This window comes from Sorex araneus, chromosome 11 (assembly GCF_027595985.1).
Source record: "Sorex araneus isolate mSorAra2 chromosome 11, mSorAra2.pri, whole genome shotgun sequence".
In the NCBI taxonomy this organism is placed as follows: domain Eukaryota; kingdom Metazoa; phylum Chordata; class Mammalia; order Eulipotyphla; family Soricidae; genus Sorex; species Sorex araneus.
Genome location: NC_073312.1, coordinates 48,291,463 through 48,309,091, shown reverse-complemented (window position 1 = coordinate 48,309,091; position 17,629 = coordinate 48,291,463). Strand labels below are relative to the sequence as shown.

Genomic DNA, 17,629 nt, shown 5'->3' with positions numbered 1-17,629 from the left:
GCCGCCGCCGCCGCCGCCCACCACCCGGTCCGCCTGTCTGGCCGCTCGAGAGGAGTCGCCGCTGCCGCCGCTGCCGCCTCCTCGGACCCTCTCCAGCCATGGCACAGATACTCCCCATCCGTTTTCAGGAGCACTTCCAGGTGAGGTCAAGATTTCAGCGCCGAAGCCTGGAGGGCTCCTGGGCGGTCCGCGCTCTCTGTCCTGTCAGCCGCGCCCCCACCCCGCCCCCCTGACCGCTCGGCCTCCAGCTCTGGGACCCGCGCCGCTCGGTGGCGGTGCCCACCCCAGCCCCGGCTCCGTGTGAGGGACGGCGCGGCGTCTCCCGCGTGCGGGCGGCCGCGTCTGGTGTGCTGGCCGCCCGTTATCCGGTGGGGACCGGCGGCTGCCCCCCAGGGGCCCCTCTCGGGGGCTTTGAGACGCGTTGCGGAGTGAGCAGCGAGCGGGGCACCTGTCCCCGGGCTCCCTGGGGTCGCCTCTCGGCCTCGCCCCCGCTGCGTCTCGCGGCCGCCCGCGGCGGTCAGCGCCTGTCGGATGCCCGACTGGCCGGGCTGGCGAGGGCGGGGGCTGCTTGCGGGGGTGTTTTCCTGAGGAAACCCGAGGACGCCGTGCTTGGAGAAGACCCTTCCGAGACGCGCTCCTCCCCCGCCCTCGAGTCTTGCGGGCTGGCGAGGAAACTCCGAAGGGACGCGCGCGTCGGCGAGAAGAAAGAGCGGCCGCCCTGTGTGAGGCGCAGGGCGCGGTGCCCGGCGCGCCCGCTCTCCTGCCCGCGTGGGCCCCGCCGGCGAAGGCTGAGATGGGGGCGCGGCTCTGGCCCCACCGCCTCGTGTTAATCTATCGCGGGCCCCGTAGTCTCCTTGTGATGTCCCAGTTTTCCAGAGGAGGAGGTTGAGTCGCAGAGATGTTGAGTAGGTAAACCGGTCGTCAGGGAGAGGGAGAGAGAGTGAAAGAGAGAGTGAAAGACAGTGAAAGGGAGAGAGAGAGAGAAAAAAAAGAGAGAGTGTGTAAAGGTTAGTTAGGCGCTCTCTTTGCACGTGGCCGACCCGGGTTCAATCCCCAGCACCCCATATGATTCCCCTGAGCATCGCCAGCAGTGATCCCTGAGCACCGCTGGGTGTGGTCCCCAAACCAAAATTTTTTTTTGATAAAGAATAGGATTTATTGGCCTTTTGTTTTGTTTTTGTTTGCTTCTAGTGGACTCCGACGATCATATGTGGTGCACGGATCAAACCCCGGTTGACTGTGTACAGGGCAAGCCCCCTACCCTTTGTACTATTCCTCTGGCCCTCACTGTTCTTCTTTTACTATAAAGATTTTTGTTTTGTTTTAATTTTGGGTTACACCTGGAGATACTCAGGGATTCCTCCTGACTCGCCACTCAAGGATCACCCCCGGTTGTGCACAGGGGACCCTATGGGATGCCAAGGATTAAAGCATAGTTGGGCGCTCAGAGCAAGCGCCTCACTCACTGTACTATCTCTCCAGCCTGAAAGTTTATATTTTCACACCACTAAGCACTTTCAACCTTATGTGCAAATAAGATAGGTCTTCAGTGTCATATAATGACCAGACAAATCTCATTCTGCAGATTGAAAATTTGGTGCCTGGAGTATTAAGCCAGTGTTACTTGGTCAGTGATAAACTGGGTTGTGTGGAGAGTAGAAAAATATTACTACTGCTCCTAATTATAATATAATGGCACAGTTATTATTTATTGACCATTTCTCTTGTACATCATTGTATGTGGTGTTTTGTAACTTTAATAATTACGTTAGGGGGCCGGAGTGATAGCACATCAGGTAGGACATTTGCCTTGCATGCGGCCGACCTGGGTTCAATCCCTGGCATCCCATATGGTCCCCCAAGCACTTCCAGGAGTAATTCCTGAGTGCAGAGCCAGGAGTAACCCTTGAGCAATGCTGGGTGTGACCCAAAAAGAAAATAATGATGATGATGATGATGATGATGATGATGATGCTAGGTAATTCAGATAAAATTATAGTCAGTTGGTAAAAGAACTTGCATTCTAACCCAGGTTTCCTTCTGACTGCAAAGTTTGTACTTGAACCACTATGTTTTTTGGCTTTTTGGGTTATACCCGGCGACGGTCAAGGGTTACTCCTGGCTCTTCACTCAGGAATAACTCCTGGCAGTGCTGAGGGGGCCATATGGGACCCCGGGGATCGAACTCAGGTTGACTGCATGCAAGGCAAACGCCCTCTCCACTGCTATAGCTCTGGTTCCTTTAACCACTATCTAAACAATTTATTTTCAAAAGGCAGGGAAGCAGTAAGGTGTTTGGGGGGACAGAGGATTTTAGGGTCACAACCTCTGGCTCTTAGGGCTATGTCTATCTCTGTGCCCAGGAGTGATCCCTGAACTAGGGGATATGGTGCTGAGGATCCACTGGAGTCAGCTGAATGCAAGGCAAGCTCTCTAAGCCCTGACTATCTTTTTTTTTTTTTTGCTTTTTGGGTCACACCCAGAGATGCATAGGGGTTACTCCTGGCTCTGCACTCAGGAATTACTCCTGGCGGTGCTCAGGGGACCATATGGGATGCTGGGATTTGAACCTGGGTCGGCTGCATGCAAGGCAAACGCCCTACCCACTGTGCTATCACTCCAACCCCTAAGCCCTGACTATCTTACTAATTCATTAAGGCATTTAAAAGTCCCATAGGGGATGTGGCAATAGCACAGCGGGTAGAGCGTTTGCCTTGCATGCGGCTGACCCAGATTCAATTTTCAGAATCCCATATGGTCCCCTGAGCAGCGCCAGGGATAATTCCTGAGTACAGAGCCAGGAATAACCCCTGTGCATCGCCTGGTGTGGCCCAAAAAGCAAAATAATAATAATAATAATATATTTTAAAAAGTCCCATAAAGTTCATAATGCCTTGAAGGAATGTAGTCTGTTATCAGGAAAATTCTGACTTTATGCACACAGACTGTATGAATGGAACCCTGTGTTTTGTAGTCTAAGAAATAACTGGGTGTTAAAGCTGCTTTACACTCCTGTTTCTCTGATCTGCACACATTTCCTTTGCTGGAGATTTTTCAGACCTTTTGCTTGTTTCTGAAATCCCCAATCCTGCTGCTCCCCCTCACTAATCACTGATAATATGAGTAAGCAGAAAGCATAAACTGGCATGTTCCCCTATGCAGACCTTTAGGTCTATAGGCTCAAGAACTTGTCTGCAAGTCACCCTTTCCTGCCTTCCTGTTATCTCAGAATAGGTGGTTCTTTCTAGAGTCTTCATTCTTTCCCCTTTAACAGGGCTCTGATTAGTAGTCTCTTCACCTGTAAAATATAAATTTAAAAGTACGTATTAGGGACTGAAGAGATATTACAGGGAATAGGATGTTTGCTTTGCATATGATTGACCCAGGTTTGATCCCCAGCACCCCATATGTTCTCCAGCCCTCCGGGGATGAGCCAGGAGTAAGCGTTGAGCATCTCAACACCCTCCACCACACGCCCAAAGAAGTACATATTAGATAATTGATGCCTAGACTATTCAGCCATATAATTTACATTTTATTAGAAAATTAACGTCTAGATTATCTTGATCACTTTGTAGTGATCAGGAGCAATGACTGCTATGTAAAGTGTTAAACAGTTTTGAATGTATAATAAAACCCAGTATTTTTGTGGGGGAGAGGTTGGGTTTAGGGATCATACCTAGCGTGCTCAGGGGCTACTTTTGGTGGTGCTGCCTGTATGCAAGGCAAGTGCGTTAAGCACTGTACTATCCTTCTGGTCTCCAATCCTATATTTTTTCTGTTTGATGATTGATGGATTGGGTTTCTGGGCTACACCCAGTAGTGCTCAGGTGCTACTCCTAGTTCTGTGCTTAAGTGGGTGGTTGCTCCCAGCGATTAAAGTCCTGCTTTCTTCTTATTAACTGTTAACACGATTATGACAGCAGTCTGTTAATAACAAGACATTGGATGATCCATAGTTTCATCAGGTATACCAGGTTGAGAATTAGGATTCTTCTTATCCCCCATATGTGTCTCTTAATTTTGCAATCAGGAATCTAGGAATCAGCCACGAGTACTTCCTGTTGTGTTACTTCTTCCTCATATTTATTTACTATTTATTATGATTTTTTGTTTTGGGGCCACATCCAGGGATACTCCGTGGTACTCAGGACTTACTTTTGGCTCTGAACTCAGGGATCACTCTTGGCAGGGCTTGGGGCACCATATAAAATATCAGGGAATGAACAAGGGTTGGCTGTGGTTCTATCTCTCCAATCTTATTTATTTGGTGGTGGGGGTGGGAGCCAGTGGAAAGGGGAGCCTCCTGGCTAGTTTTTGCCAACCAGGCTAGCAGTTCAATGCAAGGCCCCGGGATGAGGTGCTGTTTGGGCCCTGTGGTGCCAGCGATTACCTGGGCCACCCAATAGTGACTCTTTTAAGATTCTTATAGTGATTTTTTTATAAGAATCCTCATCTCATGATGTTACAGTTTATTTTCCCTAGTGGATGGTAAAGTCTTGGAAATAAGGATTTCTTCTATTTATAGTTGTAGCCCTATAGCACAATATAATAAACCTTCAAATGTTTGAAGGAATGAAATAAATGCCATAATGCCATCTTTGTATAATTGATGACTGTTAAGCTATCAAACTTTCTCTAATGATAAGGTTTGTAGGCTTTTCCAAGCACTCCAGCTTGCATATTTGTGACTATTTTGCCTAAATACCCTGCAGCATTTGCTTTGTCTTAGCTTTATTTTGTGTACCTGATCATCCTACCAAAGCAGAAATTCCTTAAGAAAATAGGAATCAGGTATCAAAGAGATATTTACCAGGATTAAGGTGCTTGCTTTGTATCCTGCTGACCTAGTTTGAATCCCTGGCACCATATACTGTCCCCCAAGTACTTCCAGGGGTCACTCTTAACATAGAGCCAGGAGTCACTCAAGCACTGCTTGAATATAGCCAAAAGCAATAGCAACTACAACAAAAATATATAAATCCGTTTTCCATATATGTATATATGTATACGTATATATGTTAAAAGGAGTATAGTATAGCCTAATAAATACCAATTTTATTCATCTAAACTTTGTTTTTCTTCTAGATCTTAGTTCCTATGCCATGTTTAGAAATTTAATTCTAGACACTTTACATCTGTGAATTTAACTGTAAGAACATTTTTTTCTGTTTTTAACTTATAGGGAAAATAATTTTGTAATTGTCAGTGCAAACATAGAACTCAGTATATATGGACTTCTTTTCTCTTTGGGTTTTGGTTCACACCTGATGGTGCTCAAGGACTACTCCTGGCCTTTTGTTCAGAGGTTGCTCCTAGCAGTGCTTGGGAGACTACATTGTACCAAGGATCAAACCTGGATCTCCTGTAAGAAAAGCATGCACACTAGCTCCAGCCCCTTTAGACCTCTCTCTAGTCCCTGTATATATTAAATTTTATTTTTCAATGAACTTTTCAGTAATGTACCTCCAGGGCCTGTTATGGGGCTCAGAATTAGAGTTCTTGCATTTCTTAAGTAGGTCAAATTTTTCATATTCTTAAAAAATTAAGTCTTATCTATACCCACCACAGCTCTACCATACTGAATCAGATCCTTGGCACTGATATACTGATCCCTGATGCCAAAACCAGTGTGTACCCCCACTGAGCTTCACAACCAAGTATGTGGACCTGGCACTATATCAATGACACCAGCAGCAAAAGGAAGGAGAAAAAATGCACCGGAGCTTTCCCTTTCATATCTAATGAATTGAAATAAGATTTTCCTCCAACAACTTCAGATTGGGGTGATTTGTTGTTTTTGATCTTGTCAAATGATATTTTGTTTGGTTTTAGTTTTAGCCCACACCTGACAGTGCTCAGGGTTTATTCTTTACTGGCTTTAGCTATACTCAGGGATCACTATACTATCCAGCTTTGGTTACACTAGTTTTGAGAGGAAAATTCGTTCTGAAGAAATATTTTTCTCTCATTACATGTTCTTTAAAACTCAGATATCTGAATTTGAAGAAGATTGGGGATTGTTTGTGATATCTCAGAATGCAAGTAGCTAAAGGGCTTACAACTGATTACACCTTAATTCAGAGAAAGATGGCTGGCCATTTGATAGCATAGAAATTAATTAAGACTTGGTTACCTGTGAGTCCTAGGTAATTTTCTCTGTCAACAAGCAACTGCTTGTACAACTACTTTGCTCAGTAGGCTAAAGCACATGCTTTGCATGGAGAAGGCTTAGGTTTGCTCCCTGGTATCAGTTAGTCCCCTGAGCACTGCCAGAAATGATCTGCACACTGACTTGGTGGTAGCCCCTGGTATTGAAAAAAAATAAAAATAAAAACCTAAGAAACAGCTACTAATTTTTCAGTTTTGAAATGTGGCACTGCTCAATGCACATCATCATCATCATCATCATCATCATCATCATTAGTATCATCCCGTTGATTGTCTATGTTCTCAAGCTGTCCCAGTAACATCTCCATTTGTCCCATCCCTGAGATTTTAGAAGCCTCTCTTTACTCGTCCATCCCAACGGTGCCGCATTGGAGGCTCCTTCAGGGTCAGGGGAATGAGAGCCATCATTGTTACTGGTTTTGGCATATGAATATGCCACGGGGAGTTGCCAGGCTCTCCCATGCGGGCAGGAAACTCTCGGTAGCTTGCCAGGTTCTTTGAGAGGGAGAATGAGGCTATAAGATGTCGCGCTTCTGGGAGCTTGATTTTACATGGTGCCGGGGGCAGTTTCTGGGTGTGACCGCCTAGCTACTGGAAAATGGGGGGTCTGGGTGGAAGAGGCTCAGTCCCGATCCGAGCAGGCTTGGAGATCTCAGCCCCGGGTCCCACACACCTGGGTTCCCCTGCCGGTTCCTTCATACATGAGGCTCATCTAAACATGTGGAGAGGGGCCTTGAGCATGGCTATGGCTGGGTTCCGGAGGTCTTTGGCTCTAGGGGCTCTGCTCGGGGCGGGGAGGGAAACACTGCACTATCCTTCTGGTCTCCAACCCTATATTTTTTCTGTTTGATGATTGATGGATTGGGTTTCTGGGCTACACCCAGTAGTGCTCAGGTGCTACTCCTAGTTCTGTGCTTAAGTGGATGGTTGCTCCCAGCGATTAAAGTCCTGCTTTCTTCTTATTAACTGTTAACACGATTATGACAGCAGTCTGTTAATAACAAGACATTGGATGATCCATAGTTTCATCAGGTATACCAGGTTGAGAATTAGGGTTCTTCTTTTCCCCCATATGTGTCTCTTAATTTTGCAATCAGGAATCTAGGAATCAGCCACAAGTACTTCCTGTTGTGTTACTTCTTCCTCATATTTATTTACTATTTATTATGATTTTTTGTTTTGGGGCCACATCCAGGGATACTCCGTGGTACTCAGGACTTACTTTTGGCTCTGCACTCAGGGATCACTCCTGGCAGGGCTTGGGGCCCCTCCGAGGGGCCCCGGTGATGATAGCCAGGTGCGGGGGCAAGAGACTCTGCCTGCTCAATGCACAATATATAAATATTTTTCTTTAAGGTTTTTGTTATGGGGATCATGAGATATTTTGTCAGGTAAGGTGATTGCTTGATCTAGGTCAATCTCAATACCCCGTATGGTTCATCTTCTGAGCCCAACCATGAGTATTGAGCACCACTGGGCATGAGCCCCCCCAAAAAAAATTGGTTATGTGGCATATTTCTAATGTGATGTTCTTAACAAATACCAGAGTCTTGAAATTTATAAGCTATTTAAATTATTGTATCAGAGTGGTCTGAGGCTTCAAAAACATCTTGTAAGGAGCCAACTCAGAATCTTTGAGAGGTAGGATGCAAATTTGGCATTTCTTCCTAGGAGAGTCTCACCTGCAGTTGAGTTGAACCAATCTCTATATGTTAGTAATTATTCATAATTTGGAAGAAGGGTACCACATCCAGAGTTGTTTAGGAGCTTGCTCTCAACTCAAGGGTCACTTCTACTGGTGCTCATGAGACCATATGCTATGTCGATTATTCATAATTTTTAAAGTCAATGTTTGATTCTTTTTACACATTCTAAGACTAGGTTGAGCTTGAACTGAAAAATAGTTAATGAGCAGCTTTGTCTGCTGGTGAAGATCTCAGGGAGTCATTGAAATAGGGACATCATAACATGTGTTTTGTTTTACCTTCTCAGTTTGTGAAAGTGTTTGATACTTAAAGCAAAAAAATAGGGTTTCTGTGTCCTAAAATTATTGTAAACCTACATAATACTTTTTATTATTGAGCCACACCTGGTGTGTTCAGGGGTTACTTCTGGTTCTGCACTCAAGAATTATTTCTGGTGGTGCTTGAGGGACCATATGGGATGCTGGGGATCAACCCTGGGTTTGCTGCATGCAAGGCAAACACCCTTTACACTATTACTCTGGCCCCTGCAAAACTTTTTTTAGTGCTGCCTTTTTTTTTGACTTTTGGGGTCACACCAGGCAATGCACAGGGGTTACTACTCCTGGATCTGCACTCAGGATTTACTCCTGGTGATGTTCGGGGGACCATATGGGATGCTGGGGATTGAACCCAGGTTGGCCACATGCAAGGCAAACACCCTGCCCATGGTGCTATTGCTCCAGCCCCTAGTGCTGCTTTTTCCCCCACCCCCATCCCAACCCTAGTGCTGCTTTTTTAATGAAAAAAATCCGAAATATGTATAATTACTCTCAAGTTGTAATGTTCACAAGCATGGAGAACACATAGAGTGACAGACTCAGGGACCATAGACTGGACTTGCCACCAGAGGGATTGCATTCAGATGGCACTAGGGCCATCACCATAGGATACCAGCTTCTGTTCACTTTCTAATCTGTGTTCATATTTTCATAAAAACCTCAGCTCCTTTCAGCTCCAAAATGTCTCCAGTGTTTGTTTCAGAGAAGTTCCTTGTCTGGGATCCAGGTGATTCTGGATCTTTTTTGCCACCACTAGACTTGACACCTGCTAACTTGGCCCATGAAGGGAGGTTTTCCTTGGGGGTCCAAAGATGCTGGAGACAATTTTCTTCCTCCCTGTCAGCTGTTCTGTTGGTTATCAAAGCTTAATGAAAAAGTGTAGCCACCACCCTGAGGCAGTAAAACCCAGGAGCTACTATTGCTATTGGAGAGTCCTCACCCTTGAGTACAGTGGTTGTAGTCATGGCTATGAGTATTGAGATAAGCTGGCAAGGGAGAAAAATCCCTTTAAGGGTTGATTTAAGGGATGCACAGCAGCTCATACACTATGCTGACAGTAAATGCAGATGCCTGTACCCTAAAGTTTTTTGGTTTTGTTTTTTTGGGGGCCGCCACACCTGGTGATGTTCAGGGGCTACTCCTGGCTCTGCACTCAGGAATTACTTCTGGTGGTACTTGGGGATCATATGGGATGCCAGAGATTGAACCCAGGTTGTCTGTGTGCAAGGAGAGGATCTTATCCACTGTGCTATCTCTCCATCCCCTAAAAGTATTCTTGGGCAAACTGTTGAATTTTGACTAATATCAGCTTGATGGTTCTTGTATTAGTTGCAGATACTTGGTTTTACCTTCTGACTTCCTTATTTACAAGGGGATGGAGGTAGTCATCGGGTGTATAGGAAGTACATGGGATGGTGAGCCTTTGTGAGTGCACTTTGGTAAGTGACCAAATATTGAATGAATTGGGCATTTTTGGAGAACAGAATCTCATCGTAGAACATTTTCAAATGTTCAGAATCCCTAAGCTGGGGTTGGAGCAATAGTACAACAGGTGGGGTGCTTGCTTTGTATATAGTCAATTTAGGTTTGATTCCCAGCCCCCTAGAAAGTTCCCCAAGCTCAGCCAGAAATGATTCCTGAGTCAGAGCCAGGAGTAAGCCCTGAGCACTGCTGGGTGTGGCAAAAAAAAAGCAAAGAAAAAATTTAAACTGCAAAAGATTCCCAGTGCTTAGTACTTTAGAAAAAAGTTTAAATTGCACAAGATTCCAAGTGTTTATTAGATTCTAAGAAAAATCAAATCTTAGGAGGATCCTTAGTCAGGGTTCTTTCCTAGCAGCTGGGGCAAAAGTCTGTATGGAAGAAAATAATCTATCTAGATGGCCCCTCTAGAGAGGTAGAGTTTGCCTTGTACACAACTGACCCAATTCCATCGCCGGTTCTGTACATGTTATCCATATCACGGGTAGGAGTAACCCTTGAACTCTATCAGGAGTAAGCCCTGAGTACTTCCAGGTGTGTGGCCAAAACAAAAACCAAAAAGAAAAGGTGTCTTAAATAAGCTTTATAGTAATATATGAGCTCCTGTCCAAAGTAATCATTTACAGCTATAATTGAGTGTTGAAATTAGGTAAAGAAATATAATCTTTTAGTATCTGTATTGCATACCATAATCCCCAAAAGAAGAGAGAGAGAGAAGAAAAAGAAGAAAAGTGCCTGTCATAGAAATGGGAGTGGGGGCAGGAAGGAAACTAGGAACATTGTTGTTGGGAAAAGTACACTAGTGAAGGGACAAGTATTGTAACATTGATATGACTGAAACCCAATCATGAGCAATTTTGTAACTGTGTATCTCATTGTGATTCAATTAAAAAATAAATTTAAAAAATTAAGTAGGGGGTGGGTGGAAAAATAAAGTAATCCATGGAGGGCCAGAGCAATGGTACAGAGGGTAGAGTATCTCAATTCTGGCACTCCAACCTCCTCCAGAAGTGATTCCTAAAGGCAGAGCCAGAAGTAAGCCCTGAGCATCACAGTGGCCCAAAACAAATACAAGGCCATGGAAGACAGTAACCCAAATAGGGAGTATAATATGAAGGTCCTTAATTTCAACTGTTTTATCTCTCCCCTGAAAGAAACCTATTAAGGAAACCACTGTATCTTTCAAAAATAACTAAATAATTTTATAAATATTATCTTATTTTCTTTAAATAATATAGCTTTAAATTTTTCTTTTAAATATCACATACAGGGGCTGGAGTGATAGCACAGTGGGTAGGGCGTTTGCCTTGCACGCGGCCGACCCGGGTTCTAATCCCAGCATCCCATATGGTCCCCTGAGCAACGCCAGGGGTAATTCCTGAGTGCAGAGCCAGGAGTAACCCCTGTGCATTGCCAGGTGTGACCCAAAAACCAAAAAAAAAAATATCACATACAGATTGCAGCATATATATTTGATTGTTACCATTTTGTTTCTTGTTTTTTGGGGGGACACACCCGACAGTGCTCAAGGGTTTCTTCTGGCTCTGCACTTAGGAATCAATCCTGGCGGTGCTTGAGGTATCGAACGAGGGTTGGCTGTGTGCAAGGCAAATGCCCTACCCTATCTGCTATACTATCACTTTGGTCCCTTGATTATTACTTTTGAATAGCCTCTGGGGCAGTGGTTGTTGGTAGCTGTCTCCCCACCTTGGTTTTGTTTTGTTGCTTTCCTCTGTTCTTTCTAATTTTCTTTCCTTGCTTCTTTACTGAATCTGCTGCCACAGTCTCTTATCCCAAACTTTCTTCTTTCCTCTTCCTGTGATTAAAGCTTGCTGGTGGCCGTCATGTCAGGAAGAGCTTTCTATCATTCTTGGCTGGCTTAAGAAGGACTCCACGGAGCTAGGATAGCAAAGTTCAGTGACAAAATTAGAATCCAAATAGAACTTGACAGGCTTAAATCCAACTAGTTGACATTTAACAGGGATAAATATAGGGTCTTATGCATTGGTTTTAAAATACAGATAACTTGCAATAGCGTAATGTGAGAGAGGGTCTGTAAAGCACTGTATAAATATAGTTATTAAGGTACCCTGAAATAACCTTGTTCTAGAATTGTAGTTCTAAAAAGTTCTGGAGAAGACCTTATGATTATCATTTTTCTTAGGCCCCCAGTTCCAAGTCTCCCTTTTTAAACTAGGAAAAGCTTGTTGGTAGGTTTGAAATATTAAACTGCCAATTAGATCTGAATGCCTAAAGCAAAGAATCTCTTATTTATATAACCTTCATGTCTTAGACTCCTTAATGGAACAAGTTGGTGAGTGAACCTGGGAAACAGATAGGTTAAGAAGGAAGTAGGGCCATCTTCAGAGGCATTAAATTATGAAAACATGGGTGTTCAGTTAAATCAGAGTTCTTGGTTCATTTATATAGGGAATTGTTTTCACCAGCAGTTCTGTATAAATAAACACAGCTGCAGTCCTCCCAGTCAGAATGCTGTTCCTAATTCCCTTAAATACAGAAACTACAGGACTGTCAGATGAGTAATTTCTTTTTATGTTTTCCTCAATATCAAATTTTCATTTTTGATTTGTTTAGTTGTAGGATTTGAGAGCTGAAAGAGGATCATTAGATAATGTCTTATCTACTTTTGATGAACTCTTTGCTTATGCAGACTGTTTTAAACATATAACTGGGGCTACGACTTTACCTCAGTATAAAGCGTAGTCTTTGCATGCTTGAGGCTGTCAGCTCCTTACAAAAATTTAAAATAAATTAATATTTGCATTACTAAGTTATCTATCAGAAGTTGGTGTGGAGCGGTAGCACAGCGGATAGAGTGTTTGCCTTGCACGCAGCCGACTCCGGTTCGTTTCCCAGCATCCCATATGGTCCCTGAGCACGGCCAAGAGTTAATTCCTGAGTGCATGAGCCTGGAGTAACACCTGTGCATCACTGGGTGTGACCCAAAAAGCAAAAAAAAAAAAAAAAGTTATACTAGGAATCCTTAGTCTTAGTCTTAGTTCTACTAAATAATGAAAATAAATAAATAAGTCCTTAGATAGTGTGCCCGCAAACAGCTCCTCTGCTCCTGAACAACCATGATCCCAGAGGCACGCAACCAATCTCAGAACACAGCGACTGCTGGCAGAAATACCTCTGACCTTAATTACTAAAATACCAGAATTCCAAAACCTTGTGGCCACTATTGCAGCCATGCAACATCATATGCTCTTCATTATCAGTAATAGAAAACAAATGATTTAATGATGTCTTTTCGGCAGGTCTGACTGTTGGGGGAATTTTCCAAATAATAATAGTGGGTTTTCTGTTGAAAATTGAATGTAATCAAAGTAAAGAGAGAGTAAAGTAAAAATCATCTGCCACACAGGCAGTGTGGGGGGTGGGTTAGGGGGGTTATACTGGGGTTCTTGGTGGTGGAACATGTACACTGGTGAAGAGATGGGTGTTTGATTATTGTATGACTGTGATTTAAACGTGAAAGCTTTGTAACTGTTCTCACAGTGATTCAATAAAAAAATAAAAATATTGTGCAGAAAAAAATAAATAAATCCTTAGGTTTGGGCATATCACTTCTCTGGAACTCTGTTTCTGCATAAGTAGTACTCAGTAGTATTTGGTATTTTTGATGTAAAACTTACTTTTGTGGAGTTCTGTATTTTCTCTGACCCCCAGCCTAGTAGATATTAGTATATTGCTCCATAGTTGGAAGTCTTTCTCATGAGCTGGGGGAGAAGGCAGTTGGAATAGAGAAGGGATCACTAAATCAATGATGGTTGGAGGGTTTGTTCAGGGTGGGAGGTGTGTGCTGACAGTAGATAAAGGACCAAACATGATAGCCTCTCAGTATCTTGTTGCAAACCATAATTCCCAAAAGTAGAGAGTACGGGGGAAATTGTCTGCCATAGAGGCAAGAAGAGAGTTGGGATGGGGTGGGGGATACTGGGGACATTGGTGGTGGAAGATTTGCACTGGTGGAAGGATGGGTGTTCAATCATTGTATGACTGAAACTCAACCATGAAAGCTTTGTAACTATCTCACAGTGATTCAATAAAAAATAAATTTGAATCAGATTTAGATTTTATGCTAGGTAGGAAAATAAAGAAACTCTTGGCTAATCTTTGCTATTGCCTACTTTTTGGAAAATCTAGTTTTTGTGTTTGTTCCTTTTCCCTCAGTGTCCCCCACCTTCTCTCTAAAATCCATTTTGTCCAGGCTCTCCCCAACGCTGGACTTTCCTGGAAGGTCTTTGATGTTTTTCTCCTATGGGTTTCTTTGCCCACACCCTCTTTTCTGTCACTCATGGCATCTTCCCTGTTCTCTAATATTATCCTTATCCTTTTTTGTTTGGGTGGGTGTTGAACCATATCTGAAAGTGCTTGGGAACTGTTCCCAGTGGTGCTCAGGGGAACATGCTGTGCCCATGACTGAACCATATATATATACATATATATATAGTACATGGTGTATATATATGTATATATAGTATATTATATATATGTGTATATATAGTATATATGTATGCAAGACATATATACTATACCTTTAAGCTATCACTCCAGCCATTATCCTTATCCTTATTCTTGGGTAACCTTATCAGGCCTGCAGATTGTAGACTTCTTGAGAGTTGACCCACAGACTTCTGTTGCTGTTTTGGCTCTACCTATAAAAGACAGAGGAGAGACAGAGATATAATATAGTGATTAAGGCACCTAACCTTGCATATGGCAAAACCATATTTGATCTCTGGCACCCCATATGATCCCCTGAGCATTTCCAGAAATGATCCCTTAGCACAGATCCTAGAGTAATCTCTTATCATCACCAGGTGTGGCCAAAAAGAAGGGGTGGGGTGGGGGCGGAGCAATAGTACAGCAGGTAGAGCATTTGCCTTGCACGCAGCCAACCTAGGTTCAGTCCCCGACATCCCATATGGTCCTCCAAGCATCATCAGGAGTAATTCCTGAGTGCAAAGCCAGGAATAACCCCTGAGCATTGACCCAAAAAGCAAAAAAAAAAAAACAAAAAAAAGAAAGGGGCAGGGATCAGAGAGATAGTACAGGGGAGGATAGGTTATTAGCCTAGCTTGTGGCCTACCCAGGCTCAATACCTGGCACCATATATGGTCCCCTGAACAGTATCAGGAGTGATACCTGATCGTATGTCCAGGAGTAAGTTCTGAACACTGTAGAGTATGGTCCAAAAAAGAAAAAATAAAAAGACATAGAAAATCAGCATTAATTTTGAATATTCATTTAATTTTAATTTTTTTTTTTTTGCTTTTTGGGTCACACCCAGCAATGCACACGGATCATTCCTGGCTCATGCACTCAGGAATTACCCCTGGCGGTGCTCAGGGGACCATATGGGATGCTGGGATTCGAACCCGGGTCGGCCGCGTGCAAGGCAAACGCCCTACCCGCTGTGCTATCACTCCAGCCCCTAATTTTAATTTTTTTAACTCAAACTTTTCTTCCTCCTTTTCTTAGGCTTTGCTAAATAATGGGCTAGATCTAATCTCTTTCAGGGAGAAAAACAAAACATACTTTAACTAAATGTTTATTTTCTGTTTAGCTCCAAAACCTTGGAATTAATCCAGCTAACATTGGATTCAGCACACTGACTATGGAATCAGACAAGTTTATATGTGTTCGAGAAAAAGTCGGTGAGCAGGCACAGGTAGTGATTATTGATATGAGTGATCCAATGGCACCAATTAGACGGCCCATCTCTGCAGAGAGTGCCATCATGAATCCGGCCTCTAAGGTGATAGCTCTGAAAGGTAAGTGTGATGGAATTTTTACAAAGAAAATTTAACAAAGGAATTTACCTCATTTTATTTGTTTTGTTATTAGGCAAGTTATAAGTAACATCGTAATATTCATTTAAGAGCTTTAGTGAGAGCTGTGTTTTATATGCCCCTGAGCCTAAACTTTTTGTACCATCATCCAGTAGTTCCAGAAAAACAAGAAGCAGCAAAATGCCTAAGAGCATTTTGGCAGGGCTGGGTGATAGGGTGGGATGTAGATATACTTTCATCTTGGTGCAGGATGACCATGCAGTACCTGGGGGGGTTCAATCTGAGTCACTCAGAACATCCTCTCCAGCCCTTTGAATTATTTCCCTAGTCCTCAAAATAATTTTTGAATGTGCTAAGTAAGCAAACTATTTATAGAATTTAATTTTAATTGAAGAAATTATTAAGAGATTCTCAGTGATTTTTTCCCTGTATTTTATGCTTTTTGTTGGTGCTCAGGGCTTACTCCTGGCTCTGAGTTCAGGAATCACTCCTGGCAGGGCTCGGGGAACCATATGTGGTGCCAGGAATTGAATCATTTGATGCATGTAAGGCAAATATCTAGAATGATATTGGTGTTTGGTACACTTTCTCTCTTTCTTATTGCTTTCTGGGCTACAACTGACAGTGCTCAGGAACTATTCTCAACTCAGTGCTCAAAGGGTTTCTTCTGGCATTGCTGAGGAATATGCATTGCCAGGGATCAAACCTGGGCCTCCTCCTTGCAGATCATGAACACCAGTCCTTTGAGCTACCTAGAGTTCCAGAGGTGTTCAGCCCATGAGATTGCTAATCCTTCTGAAGAAGCCTGGAGCAGATTTGCTCACCCCAGTCTCTCTTCAAACTATCTCTGCTGATGAGTGTGTGGTAAATATTTTTTAAATCAGACATTTGTTTTCACCTTTGACCAAAAGAGTGGGGATGAAATTTCTTATTTGTTATGAGATCAAAGCAGTCATATAAGTAGGTAGGTGCTTGCAATATATGCGGCTGATTTGGGTTCAGTCCAGCATTTCATATGGTCCCTGAGCCTCCCAGGACTAATTCGTAAGTGCAGAGCCAGGAGGAAGCTGAGCATCACCAGATGTGGCCCAAAAACAAATAAAAGAATCTCTCATATTTCTTAGTTGTTCCTCATCATTTTACTCATATATTTTGCTTAGTATTAGTCTGTTTATTTGAAATACTGTGATATATAATACATACAAGGTGCCGGGGACTGAACCTGGATTGGCCATGTGAAAGGAAGTGCCTTAACTGCTATACTACCTCTGCAGTCCCCAGCTCATGCTTGTCATTTTAATAGAAGTTAATACCCTAACTTAGGCATCAGTAACTATTTTTTATCCTAAACTATTATCAATTTTTTTGTTATACCTGGCATTGTTTAAGGATTACTCCTGGATTTGCACTCAGAAATTACTCCTGGCAGTTTTTAGAGGACCATCGGGATGCCTGGGATTGAATCTGGGTTGGCCACGTGCAAGGGAAACACCATACACACTGTACTATCATTCTGACCCCCATTACTTGTCTTCTCCAGTACAGTCTCCAAGCTATGATTTTTCGGTCTTGTTTTGTTTCGGATTTGGGGGCTAGAGGTGCTCAGGGTAAACTCCTGACACTTTGCTCAGGGATCACTCCTAGCAGGGTTTGGGGGATGATATGGGATGCCAAGAATTGACAGTGAGTCAACTATGTCTGAGGCAAGTTCCCTACCCACTGTACTGTCATTTGGCCCCCAAGCTATGATTTTTTTTAAATTTTGTGTACAGACTGGGTTAAGGCACTTGCCTTATATGCAGCTGATTTGTGTTCGATCCCCAGCACGCCATATGTTTCCCTGAGTACAGAACCATGAGTAAGCTCTAAATGTGCTCAAGGCTTATTCCATACACAGGCAAACACACACACGCATATATATACAAATATACATGCATAAATATGCATTGTATATATAAATATACATATGTGTATATGTATGTATACATATGTATATCTAGGTATATATACACATGAAACCAAATTATATATAAATATATATAAAATATGTGTAAATGTTTGTGAAAACAAAACTTAACAAATATGGGTAGAGATCTTATATATCCTTATATAGAAAAAATTTTCTGACTTTTCATTG

The 17,629-nt window shown here is 43.0% G+C and overlaps 1 protein-coding gene across 2 annotated transcripts in view; it reads left to right on the top strand.

The window, feature by feature from the left end:
• Nucleotides 1-6: 6 nt before the first annotated feature.
• CLTCL1 (clathrin heavy chain like 1) overlaps nucleotides 7-17,629 on the top strand; it is an 87,836-nt gene continuing 70,213 nt past the window's right edge. For both annotated transcript variants that reach the window (XM_055119577.1, XM_004607471.2), the window contains exons 1-2: nucleotides 7-140; nucleotides 15,267-15,474. In XM_055119577.1, coding sequence (XP_054975552.1) covers nucleotides 99-140; nucleotides 15,267-15,474 — 250 coding nt within the window. In that variant the 5' untranslated portion in view covers nucleotides 7-98. The remainder of the gene's footprint in view (nucleotides 141-15,266; nucleotides 15,475-17,629) is intronic.